General features: G+C 45.4%; 1 protein-coding gene across 1 annotated transcript in view; it reads left to right on the forward strand.

The window, feature by feature from the left end:
- Nucleotides 1-470: 470 nt before the first annotated feature.
- The window catches only part of LOC115087549 (cyclin-dependent kinase 4-like), a 42,337-nt gene continuing 29,506 nt past the window's right edge, over nucleotides 471-13,301 (forward strand). Inside the window, 4 exon segments of the mRNA XM_029594903.1 lie at nucleotides 471-541; nucleotides 543-724; nucleotides 11,192-11,327; nucleotides 11,904-12,071. Of these exon segments, the coding sequence (XP_029450763.1) occupies nucleotides 506-541; nucleotides 543-724; nucleotides 11,192-11,327; nucleotides 11,904-12,071 (522 nt within the window). The 5' untranslated portion in view covers nucleotides 471-505.

Here is a 13,301-nt window from a genome sequence, read left to right on the forward strand (position 1 = left end):
ATTTTAACATTCCTTCATATACATTCTGTATATATACTGCAGCAGCAGTCAGGAGATTCTCAGTTTAGATACCTCTGTTAATTTTGGAGCCTTCTGTGTATGTATATAACAGCATGCACGAAGAAGAGGGGAGAAGTAAGAGTATTTGCACCATTATTACCACCCAAACATGTAATATAAAGTGAGCTACCCAAGGTCGCTTAGAGAGTCTGTGGCAGAGTCAGGGTTAGACTGGAGGCACGAGGAGATACAATGACTTGTCCAGGTTCACGCAGGGTTTGAACTTGCTAGCTGCTCCTGGCAAGTTACTGCTCTGTCTGCTACAACATGCTTCTTTCCTACTGGCAGCATGTACTAGCTAAAAAAAAAAAAAAAAAATCCACAAACATGGGCTACAGCTCCTGAGAATGTGCTGGCAAGCAGAAATGAACTGATTTTGATTCTGTCCTGTTTAATGGCAGAGATCCACGTGGGGAAGAAGCTTGGGGGTGTATCTGGACCAAGAATGGCCAAGGAGGTGCGGGCCCAGTACGAACCTGTTCGCGGAGATCGGCGTGGGAGCCTATGGCACGGTCTACAAAGCCCGGGACCTGCAGAGCGGGAAGTTTGTGGCCCTGAAGAACGTGCGGGTGCAGACCAACGAGAACGGATTGCCGCTGTCCACTGTCCGCGAGGTAGCGCTCCTGAAACGCCTGGAGCACTTCGACCACCCCAACATTGTCAGGTGAGGACGGGGACTCGCCCCTCTTTGCGGGAGATAGAAAGGGCACTGCTTTTCACCTCCGCAGGCAATCGCTCTCATTCCAAAGCATTTTGAGCCTCTCCAGCTTTTACCTTGAGCTTAATGGGATCCACTTTAATATTTTTTTACCTTTGTGCATGCAGGGGGGTATAGATAAGGAATATTGCTTGTTCAGGTGTAGGCTGGTCTGTCTAATATTATTACTACTAATAAAAAAAAATGTAATATTCTCTTATGCTGCATTTCTATTCCAGTCATTAGTTGCTTTTACAAAACCAGGAAAAAAATATACAAATAAGTGAGATATCGTATAAGAAAATTTTAAATAGTTGTCAAAAGCAATAAATATTCAATACACTATAAAACAATATGGGGCAGATTTTCAAAACATACGCGCACTGGGCCTATTTTCAAAAGGCCCGGCGGCGCGCGTAAAGCCCCGGGACGCGTGTAAGTCCTGGGGCTTGAAAAAAGGGGCAGGGTGTGGGAGGACTGGGGCAGGGTTGGGGTCGGCGGCTCCTGGCACTGTGGCCATTTGCCGCTGTGTCTGAGAGCGTGTGCCGGAAATCGGCCGGCGCTTGCAACTTAGGCAGGCACGAAAGGTAAAATTTAAAGATCGTGGGAGGGGGGGGGAGGTTAGGGGAAGGGGTGACGGTATACATGTGAGAGTGAGTATGTGTGTGTGAGGGGGGGAGAGAGTTATAAAGTTTGTGCTGCTCCCGTCCTGCCAATCCACACAATCTATGGGTGACTGGAAAGCCAAATATTCCAGGTATGGGAGAGCTGGAGATTTTTTTAATCCTATTTTAAATTTATAGTTATTGCATGTGCTGTTTTGAATTATTTGTGTGGGAAATATTAGGAAAAAAGTGTCTTTTTTTTAAGTTATTGGATGTTAGCAGTTTTGACATTGCTTGATGTTTTGTGAGGCATGATTGTTTGTTTGTTTTTTGTGTTTTTTTTCTACACTGCATAATACAGTCGGGCTTGTTGAGGTTTCGAGAGCATATGTGTTAGCGAGTGAGCCAGTGAACACGTGTGTTACAAGGGAGTTTGCGTGAGAATTAACATGTATGTAAAGATACTGTGTGTATGTATAGCTTTAGTCAGTGGTGGGAGGTAATGATATACATGTGTGAGAGTTTGTGTGTGTGTACATATACACACACATGTTTATGCACACCTCACACTACTGACCAATCCATGACAATCTTAGGGTGACTGGAATCTATAAAGTTCCCAAATATAGAGAGCAAGGGATTTTTATTAGCCTTAGTTTTAATTATTGGGTATTAGTTGATGTGTCTGCTGTTTTTAAATATTGTCATTGATATTTGGGTAATTAAAAATATATATTTTAATTATTGGATGATCTAATTATCAGCTGCTTTGAGATATATATATCTTTTTATGAGTGGTTTTCCTATTATGATTGTTTTATATTTCTTGTTTTGATTTGATAGTTAATGAGGACTGGAAGTTTGTTTTTTTTCCCATTGTTACACTGCAAACAGAGTTTTGCTTCTTAGGTTTTTGTCTGCATGTATCTATTTATTCTGTATTTGGTAAGGGTCTGCACTGCATGTGTGTCTGAGGTGGGATATTCTGCTAGCTTTGTAGTTTCTATATAGGGATCTATAATTTGGCTTGTTCTGTTTTCCTAATAGCAGGTGTATTGGTGTTTTAGGGCCTGGTATATTTGCAGTATTGCCTCTTTGTAGGTTGGGTGGTTATGTTAAGGATTATTATTAGGGTTGTTACTGTTACTAATATTAAGCACTTGATGATGATTTATTCACTCCTTTGCTTACTGCTGATTGGTCCCTCCACTGTCACATTTTAGTGAACTGACCAATCCCCTTTCAGAAAGTTGTCCTGACATGTCAGTGAAGAAGACAGGCTCCCCATGGGGAGGGAGCAGTTTTGCGGGCCAGGAAGGTGATTGATACAGGAGGGGTTTTGCAGGCCAGGGAAGGCAAGAGCAGCAGGGGAGGGGGATGATGGTGAGAAAGTCAGGACCCCCCCCTGAACAAAGAACACTTAAAAGCTAATGGAAAATGGCTCCCAGGACTGCCTTGCCCACTGGGCTGGACCTTGAGGAAGGGGTACGCCATGCGGGGGTGGAAAATAGGACTTGGGTTGGTTTGTGTTTTTCTTAGCATGGGGCAGCATGCAAATAGCTTCTGAGTATTTAAAAAAAAAAAAAAAAAGTTTAACATGTGGGTCATTTGCGTGCAGTTAGCTTGCTTCATTCTGCGGGGACACCTGAGTGTTATTACCGGCGCAGAAAAAAAACCCTTTGAAATTTTAAAGCCAATTTTAGCACAGCTTTATTTCATCAGCCTGTGAGTGCATGTGTGTGTCTCCTGGCACTCGCTGGCAAGTGGTTCAAGAACTGATTGGTAGGCCAGACTAGGAGTCCAGGATATGTATGTATATAAAATCTTAGATGATATTATTTATTTATTTATTTATAGGTTTTTATATACCGACAACAGTTTGCACATCGTGTCTGTTTACAGATAACTTAAAACTTTTTGGCAGTGCCATTACATAGAACAGTAAACTATGCATACAAGAGAAAAACATGAACATATGGAAACTGGGTAACTATATACAGGGAACGACGGTTCCTCAACCGGGGACGGATGAGGGAAAAGTCGACAGGAGCACATTGTAAAGGTAATACATGGAGAGCACTGTAAACAGCTCAGGAGGTCATCGGGGAGAAGGTTATTGAGAGAAAAAGTCAGTAGGAGCACATTGTAAAGGGTAATACAGGGAATGCATTATACACAGCTTAGGGGGGTCATCAGGAAGATGGTGGTTGAGGGAAGGGTAGGCCTGTAAGAATAGCCAGGTTTTTAGCTTTTTTTTTGAATTTGGGTGTAGATGTTTCAGTGCGCAAGTCTGGGGACATAGAGTTCCAAAGGGTGGGGCCGGCTAGGGAAAAGGCTCTGTTCATTGTGGAAATGTTTCGTGGATTTGATAAAGGGGGTGTGGAGTGTCCCTTGGAGGGCAGTACGAGTAGGTCTAGTGGAAGTGCGGATAAGCAGTGGGGGGTTGATCCAGTCAGTGTTTTCATTGATGCTTTTATGAATGAGGGAGAGAACTTTGAAAAGAATACGAGACTGTATTGGTAGCCAGGGGAGTTCGATAAGGGTAGGGGTGATATGGTCACGTTTTCTGGAGTTAGTAAGGATACGTGCTGAGGCGTTATAAGCAGACTTGGGGGGGCAACCAATTTGCATGGATGGAACAGGGCTCTGTTTGCTCGCCCTTGGTTTAGATTGTGCTCTACTTAGTTATTTAAGGAAGAATGTGAAGTATATTTTGGGTCAATTCAGCCAGGTTCCAGGGTTGACTTGGCATGCTTTTGGGAGCTGTTGACACATGTGCATGAGGGAATCGGATACCCCATGGGACGGTTTTGAAACCCTCCACCCGAGCTTGATATTTTCCTGCAGTCTGCCCTTGGTTGCAGATATAAGCTCATGGCTCCGTAGCCCCAGTAGAAGAGGGTTCTGTTTGAGCTGACAGCCCAGAGGAGCTTAACAGAAACTGCCAGACCAGACAAAAAAATAAAATATTTTTCATTGTTTACTTCCTAGATTTATCTATTAAATAAAAAAAAAAAAAAATGCTTGTAGGTTATGATGTTACTGGCAGGCTGTGAGCTGTTTAAGAAGAGTTGAACAGATGATGGGGAACTGGTGTGTTACTTAGCCAAAGAGATTTTTTTTTTGTTTTATGGCAGCAGAAGTAGCATAGAAAAAGGAAAGAATTTAAATAGTTAGTTTAAACCACACCGTTATGGTTAGCATTTTTGTATTCTGCTTAGTGCTCCACTCTTAAGATGTCACTGTTATGGCCCTGGTCTAGCTTTGCCCTTCTATATGTATTTTGTATAGTTGTTGGCTGATAAAGGAATCCTCCTTTTTTTTTTTATCTGTTGTATTCAGGAAAAAGATTGCACTTGGGTCTTGCTGCTTTCAGGAGTCCCATAGTTACAAAATACTGTAAACTTAAAAATAGGAAATTAGTATATACCTGTTTCCTAGAAAGGCACAAGATGAGAAGTATGTTTTTGTGTTTTTATTTATACATGCATTAGTAGTGGCGGGGTTTGTTTGTTTTTTTGTTTTGTTTTGTTTTGTTTTTAAACCTTTTTCTGGATTTGAGCCCACCAGGGAATCCTACCTTTGACAAACAAGCCATTGTGGAAATAAAAGGAGCCATGTTTCAGAGTTAGATGGCAAAGGTGCTGTCTAGTTACCAGGTCTCTTGGCCATGGCGCTGGGTGGATTTCATCTCCCTGGGAAAAGAAGCTGAGTCGCATGGGAGGCAAACAAGTGGAAACATTTGACTGATTTTTAACATGCTTGCTAACAATGCTTTGGCTGCTCTTTTAATATTGTGCCTTCCTTTCAAACTGGAGCTTAACATGACTTACAGTTCACTACTTCAGAAATGTGCTTGCAGCCATCTCTGAAGTGAATGGCTCATGCCCCACGGCGATGGCCTGGAAACTTGCAAGGGGGGGAGGGGTGGGAAGGAATAGTGCTGTTTGTTTGGGGGTTTTTTTTTGTTTTTTTTTTTTGTTTTTTAATCAAATGACCTCGTATGACTGGGCAAAGAGAAACACGGAGGAAGTAAGGCGGCAGAGCCAGGGATTGGAACTGAGGCACAGGGAAATAAAGTGACTTTCCCCCACGGTTGCACGCAGGAGCAGAGCGGGGATTAGAATGGAGGCACAGAGAGGTAAAATGAGTTGCCTGGGGTCCCACAGAGTCTGTGGAAGAGCCAGAGAATAGAGCCGTGGTGTCTGTGGGCAGACCTTGCGGCTGGCTCTGTTACTGACTAGGTGGTAATCCGCACTGTAGATGGGGGGGGGGGGGGGGACTGCAGTTACCAAAATGTGCTGTTAGAAAGGAATCTGCAGAATTTCCAAGCTGAACAGGACCTGAATTGCTCTCTGGAACAGGAAATGACTGCAATTTTTTTTTTTTCCTCCTATTCAAATGAAGGACCGGGCGGGGCGGGCGGGGGTGGGGTGGGGTGTAATGGGCTGTGAAATAGTTTGGAAGAGTCCCATCACCTGCTGCTGTCCCACTGAGAGGAATGGAGCTTTTCAGTGCCTCTCTAGTCTATGCTGTTGGCAAGCCCCGCACGCTTTGTGAACTGCTCTGTGTGGAGACGTGTTTTCAATTGTAATGCCTCTGGGGGAAATAAACCGGACATAAGGCCTTATAAATTTTTTTCTTGGTGTGAAGAGGCACATCTGCTCGCTTCCTCTCTCTCTCTCAAGATTCAGAAACCTTTTTATTGGCATGACAACTTCACCTGTGTTGTCAAAGTAATATGCAGAATAATTAAAATAAAAGGGTAGGAAGAGGCGGGAAAGATTACCAGAGTGGTAATAAATTGAGTCTCTTCTCTACCCTTGGCTTTCTCGCACCCTCTTGTTTCATGTCTGAAATTTGAACACACAAAATAAATTTAGACCTGAAACTGCCCAGCTAGATTTAGGATTCATGGTCAGCGCTTTGGGACAGGAAGGTGGCAGCAGTCTGTTTTGTCTGGTAGCTCGCTGTGTGTATGTGGATGGCATCAGACAGGTGATGCTAAATATTGTGGCGCATACAGGAGCTAAGAATGAAATCCAGCCACGCAGATTCTCTCATCCTTCCTAACGAATTGCATGATTTTCTGCAAGCCACTTAATCCCACCTCAAGCTTGACATCACTGCTCATTCTTTAAGAAGGTCTCCAGAGGGAGCACTCACATGCTACTAAAACAGAAAAGGGTATTTTGTTGGCTTTTTTTTTTTTTGGGGTGGGGGTGGGGAGGTTAATAGAAAAAAATCTGTTTTTCTGCTTCTGGACCCAGAACAAGTCAGAATTGACTTTTGTTCCCAGGCACACAAGTTGTTAATACGGCGACTTATCTTGGGGAGTAGACCTGCAGCCAGCCCAGGAAATGGACAGGGAGGGGTCACCAACAGCCACTTAACATGTTATAAAAAGCTGAGAACTTCAGGTTAGGAGAGAACACCAGAAGGACAGATGTTTGCTATGCACTGCAGACATTGCTGTTGTGTACTGAAATTTGACTAGTTATTTCCTGAGCACTATATCCGGACGACTCTAACTCACCTGGAACTCTGTTTTAGGAAAAGTGTGATTATAAGTAATTGATGATGTGGGCTGGTAGGAGCGTGGCCAACAGGGTCCCTGCAGGTATATTAAGTGCTCTGTCTGACCAAAGCTGCAAGTCTTCACAAAGAATAGATTTCACATTACTTTTTTTCTGAGACGTGCCAAAGTATGTGACTAATTACCAGCGAGGGAATTCTTCTTCCGAATTCACACCTCACGGCTTTTGCTGTCTTTCCCCTTATTCTTTCTGGTTCTGCTTTTGCTGTCACTTGTCATACTTCCTCCCTGTTCTGACTTTTCCACTATCCTTTCTCTCCTCCAGATGCTCCCAGTTTGGCCCTTGGCAACTTGGCTAAAACCTTTCCGACCTTATTCCCATCCTTTCTCTCTCCTAGGGCTTGCTCCTCCTCAGTCGCCACACACCTGCCGGCGTTCTTAACTCGGGCACGCGGTAGCTTCCCGAAATCCCGGCCCCGCCTCCCCTATTACCAACAACAAGACACAATCCAATTTCCATAATGCTCTTTTGAGTGGTTAAAAACTGCAACGGCCATGCAAGTATGAACTTAAAACCCCAACAATGCAGAAATACTTTCTGCAAACTTAACATTAACCTTTTTATAAGAGACTGGCCTACGCCCCCACCAGCAGAGACTTCATGTTGTTATCCCCCTCACTTGCTGCCGCTATCCCAGTGAGGCAGCTGCCCGCCACCTTCCCACTGGTTTCCCGCTCCACGAATGCCGCTGTGGCCCCTGCCGCTCTGTGCGGTGTCGCCGCCTCACCCAACCCCCCCCCCCCCGGCCGTCCTTGCCGGCCATGCCTATTTATTTCTGCCTGGCCTCCGTTTGGCCACGCCTAGACCGGCCGCCAGCACAGTCAGCTGCCATCCATTGCATAGGTCCATCGCACCTTGCCTATTAATAGGCTGCGTCCCCCACAGGCTTCCCTCCCTTGAGCTGGCTGTAGCATGCCTGCCCCTGCCTCTTACCTTTTCCTCTTTTCTGTCTTTCTGTTGGAACTGAGATCTGGATTTCTCTCCAGAACACTATTGCCCCAACTGCACTTTCTTTCTTTCTTTCCTCCCCTCCTTTCTCCCCCTACCCCCTTGAGCATGGCGCTGACTTAGACCTGCTTACCTTCGCTGTGGCCCTTTCCTGTCTTGGACCCACTCACTGTCTTTCTATTTGAGTTTCTTACATTTTTTACTCTTCTTGTGTCACTCACATCACCCTCCACCCAAACTTCTTTGCTGAATTCTTTTTTTTTTTCACTCTTTATCATTTTGCTTCCTCTCTTCTCTTGTTGGGTGACTTTAACATTCACCTTGACAATCCCACTGACAACTCCTCACTCCTATCGATCTGTAATTCCTTTTTTTCTTTTTGTAGTCTTTCAACCCCCTTCTCCCGCTCTGCTTTCCAGTGACGTGACTTTGCATTCTTTCTGAATCGCTGCTCTCTATCCTGCTGCTATCTTCTTTGTGCTCTATGCTCTCTTGGTTTCTTCCTCTTACCATGCCATCCAGGACCTCGATCAGAACTTCTCCTCGCCTCTCAAAGCTGACCTTCTCTCTCATTCATTTTACAGGCCCTTGATCCTTCTGTGGCTGCTTCTGCTCTGAGCAAAGTTGCTCTTCCTCTTTCAAGTTGCTCTGTCCTTATCCATCTCCAAATTCTTTCCCTGCGCCTCTCTCCTCAGCCCTGACTGGTTGCTTACGCGCACACAGCTATGAGCCTCATAAGGCCGATGCTTGCTTGCCAAATCCCTTGACCCCTTCTAAACCTGTCTCCTTTCATACCCTTTTCTCTTTACTCTTTGGTCCTTTATTCTGCCAAATCAAGATGTCTTGATATCAAGCCTCATTGTCTTCCCCCCCCCCCCCCCCCCCTTCTAGTTTTGACGTGCTTCTCCGATCACCTCTGCCATTTGTTCATCCATCTTTCCTCATTGTTTTTGACTTGTTTCCTGAGAGTCTCCTCCATCTGTTCCACCATTATATCACACCCTCCTCCTGTTTCCCTGTCTCACTCCTCCCCAGATGACTTTTCTCCAGTCACTCCCATGAATATCATAGCTTCAGCTTTGGTCTCCAATCCCACCACTTCTCTATCTATCCAACTTTATTCCCACCCCTTCCTTCTGTCCAGTCTGCTTCCATTTATTCTGGTGATCGTTAACCCTTCCCTTTTGGTTTTAATCCTTCCCACTAATCTAGTGCTTATTCATCCAGTTCTTAAGAAAACCCTCCATCAGTTCCTCCTGTATCTCATACTATCATCCCATCCCCCACGTCCATGTCTGTGCAGAGTCCCAGAGTAGGCTGTTTACTCCTAGCTCCTCAATTGTTTTTCCTCTTTCTCTGCCCTTGATCCCTTCCACTCTTTCCTTCATTCCATTTTCAGTCACTTCATCCCCTTTTCAATGGATCTTTCGATATTCTTGGTTTCTGCTTTGTTTTTGACACTGGTTTGTTTTTTTTTTTCTTTCTCTCTCAGCCATTTCTTCCCAATTGGCTGATCCCTTGGCTTTCAAAGTTGCGCCTTCTCTGTTCTTGCCCATGAGTTGTCTTCTGACCTTTCCCTTCTTCTGTAGATGTCCCCCAGGCCTGTGTTTTGGGTTCTTCTTTACTCCACCTAACTTACGGGCTGATACGGTACAGTGCGCTCCGGAGCGCGCTGTTAACCCTCAATTGGACGCGCGTTTTCGACGTGCTAGCATTACCCCTTATTCAGTAAGGGGCCGAAAATGCACGTCCAACCACCCCAAACCTAATAGCGCCCGCAACATGCAAATGCATGTTGATGGCCCTATTAGGTATTCCCGTGCGATGCAGAAAAGAAAATGTGCAGCCAAACCGCACATTTTGCTTTCAGAAATTAGTGCCTACCCAAAGGTAGGCGATAATTTCTTCGGGTACCGGGAAAGTGCACAGAAAAGCAGTAAAAATTGCTTTTCTGTGCACCCTCCGACTTAATATCATGGTGATATTAAGTCGGAGGTCCCGAACGTTTCCAAAAGTAAAAAAAAAAAAATTTGAAGTCGGCCCGCGGCTGTCGGGTTGAAAACCGGACGCTCAATTTTGCCGGTGTCCGGTTTCCGAGCCCGTGGCTGTCAGCGGGCTCGAGAACAGACGCCGGCAAAATTGAGCGTCGGCTGTCAAACCCGCTGACAGCCGCCGCGCCGGTCCAAAAGGAGGTGCTAGGGACGCGCTAGTGTCCCCTAGTGCCTCCTTTTGCCTGTTTTTGCCGCCGGGCCTAATTTGAATAGTGAATCGCGCACACAGGAGTGGCCTGTGCTCTCCCGCAGACTTTACTGTATCGGCCCGATAGTGGACTGGGTTCTGTTATCAGTTTATCTCCTCTTTCCACATCTCCTGCTGCTGTCTTGTGGACAACCCACAGATCTACTTTACCTTTTTCACCCTCTCCTCTGCTGTCTTTTTTTTTTTTTTTTTTTTTTTTTTTTTATATATTCTCTCCTTGTCTTTCTGCAGTCGTGGCCTGAATAAATTCCTTTTTAATGCTTTAAACCCTCTAAAGCCAAACTACTTCTGAATTCTTCATTGTCTTTTGTTTCTGCATCAGCCCCCCCACCCTGGCCGTACCCTGCTCCATTCTCACCATCTGCCAAAATCCATGGCTTTTTTTTTGTATTGACTTTTCTCTTTTTCCATCCACACCTGCCCTCTGTACCTCCCTTGGTGCCAACTTCATAATGTCAGACTAACCCAATCCTCTCTGCCCCTCCACATTCAGCACTCTATCTAGCATTGACTATCGCAATGCTTTGCTCATTGGCCTGCCTTTAATCTCTCTCCAGCTCCTGCATAATTCCACCATCAGCCCTCTCTTCCGTGCCCTTGAAACACCTCTACTCTGCAGCCTTATTACCTGGGCTATATTGTTACCAGTCCAAATCCTCCTGATCCCTTTTACCTCTCCTTACTTATCTTACACTACCCACCCCCTGCCTTTCTCACCTTCTGTGCTCTTCCACCCATATGCTCATGTCCAAACCCATCCCAAGCAAGTTTCCCTTTGTTTCCTACATTTGTCACCCTTTTGCCCCTTTTTCTCTGGAATAAGTGCCTTCCTGACATTCAGATTCTCATCGCTAATGTCTTTCATGTCTAAACTGATAGTTTCTCTTGTCTGCTTACCGTTGTGCCTAATTCATCATCCTACTTTTTTTTTTTTTTTTTGTCTGTGGAAGGCACCATGACTGATGCCCTGTAAATAAGGAAATACCTGTTCTTTGAAGAGCTACCCAACTCTTCTACCCTTCTAGGTTAATGGATGTGTGCGCCACAGCCAGAACGGACCGCGAGACCAAGGTAACGTTGGTTTTTGAGCATGTGGATCAGGACCTCAAGACGTACCTGGACAAAGCACCTTCACCTGGGTTACCTTTGGAGACAATCAAGGTAGGGTAGACTTGGGCCTTGTGGACAAGGGCTGCCTTTGGCCAGTGAACTTGTAATAACAGTATAAATTCATTTTCATGCTCCCCTGATTCAGGCAGTGCATGGTTATTCAGACCAGACAGAGATCTGGGAGTAAGTTCCACATCAATTGTGCAGTCATTAATTTCAACCAGGCAGATGACTGACTTACTCCATGGATTAACGTGTGGGAGTCAGACCCAGGATTACGTATGAACACACTAATCCACATTCAGTTCTGGAGAAGTTCCACAGTGTAAATTGAACAGGGTGTGAAGCCAGGTTTAACCCAACCCAGAACTGAAAAATGGAGTAACTAATCCAGGAGGAAAAGGGTTTGTGTGTGAAGGCAGCCTGTGAATACACTTCAAACTGGGGTGAGACTGATTTTCCAGCACCTCTGTAAAGGGGGGGGGGGGGAGGCGATATTTAAATGAATCCCCACAGTGTAACTTGAATTTGAAGGCTGGCATTTGGTCCCAGCAGTGCATCCTAACTTCAGATTGCATAATCTTGCTGGCGCCATAATAACCCTGCCCTCTTCTGATTTCTGGCCAGGACCTGATGCGGCAGTTCCTCAGTGGGCTGGACTTCCTGCATTCCAACTGCATCGTGCACCGTGACCTGAAACCGGAGAACATCCTGGTGACGAGCAGCGGGCAGGTCAAGCTGGCGGACTTCGGGCTGGCACGGATGTACAGCTGCCAGATGGCCCTCACGCCTGTGGTACAGTATTATTGTTATCTGATAGTGCTATAAGTATTGGTTAACGGTTGGCAGAGGAGCGCCATGATTTGGAAAGCCAAGCTGATTTGTCGCCACAGCCTATGGTAACGTGTGAAAAAAAAAACAAACCCAATTTTGCCGCCTTTTGCTGGTTAAAATTCATCTTTTAATTCGTTTTCAGTGGGTATCTGGTAAAAATGACATGGGCTTTGGGGGGGTGTTCTTTCAGGAGCAGCCATCACTGGGCAGTAACATCACCAGTGCCTGCCTGCTGTCCCAGCTGCTGCTTTGCATGCCATTGCTGCGATGTCCCTCCCCTGTCTCTACTGGGAGGGGATCTGTAAATGTTAAACCCCTGTGCTATATCCCAGAGACTTGCATTGCAGGCAGCTTTCCAGCCTTGGCCTGGCATGGATGTTAACTTCACACCTTCTTTTGCATTTTTAAAGGGTCACTTTAACATTTGGAAGCAGCTTAAAAGAGAGAGTTTTGTTGTTCTGCCACCCTTTGGAGCATTACCTAGCAATTGACTTGTCAGGGAGTCCAGGAGCAGAATCTGTTGCTACCAAAATGCTACCTGGACAACTGACATTTAGCAGACCCAAACCTGCTCCTAGTATAAGAAAAAAAAAACGGAGAGTGGATTTTTATATCCTGGCTCTCCAAACTTTTTTTTTCCCTCCTTTTTTTTTTTTGCTTTCTCTCCCCTCCTCCCCCAGCCTGCAATCTCCTTCCTTCTCCCTCTTATAGACTTCCAGCCTCTCTTGTGCTACCTGGGAACTTCTCCACCCTCCCTTTCCCAGCTATGAATACTGCCTCTGCTGCATCCCCAGCCATTCCAGGAAGCAGAAGATCTGACCTGGAAATCTAACCCAAGTCTTGGCCTCTTTCTTAAATTTTTTAAAGCACTACAATCTTTTTTTTCCTAAATAAGCCCATCTTTATCACCCTGCTTTGCCTCTACCTCCTTATAAAAACAAAACTTCTGCTTATATTTTTTCCTGAATAAGATTTTTTTTTTTGTCCTGTTTCAAGAGGGTAGGCATTGTCCCAGGACAAGCAGGATGGTAGTCCTCACAGATGGGTGACATCAGATGGAGCCCGGCACGGAATACTTTTCAGTTTCTAGAAAAATTTGACTAGGCCCTGGATGGCCTAGGCCTAGGCCAGGCCCTGGATGGCCTGGCCTAGGCCGTCCAGGGGTCAATGCTCATCGTCCAGATAGCGGCC

The sequence above is a fragment of the Rhinatrema bivittatum genome, chromosome 3, assembly GCF_901001135.1.
Source record: "Rhinatrema bivittatum chromosome 3, aRhiBiv1.1, whole genome shotgun sequence".
NCBI classification, from domain to species: domain Eukaryota; kingdom Metazoa; phylum Chordata; class Amphibia; order Gymnophiona; family Rhinatrematidae; genus Rhinatrema; species Rhinatrema bivittatum.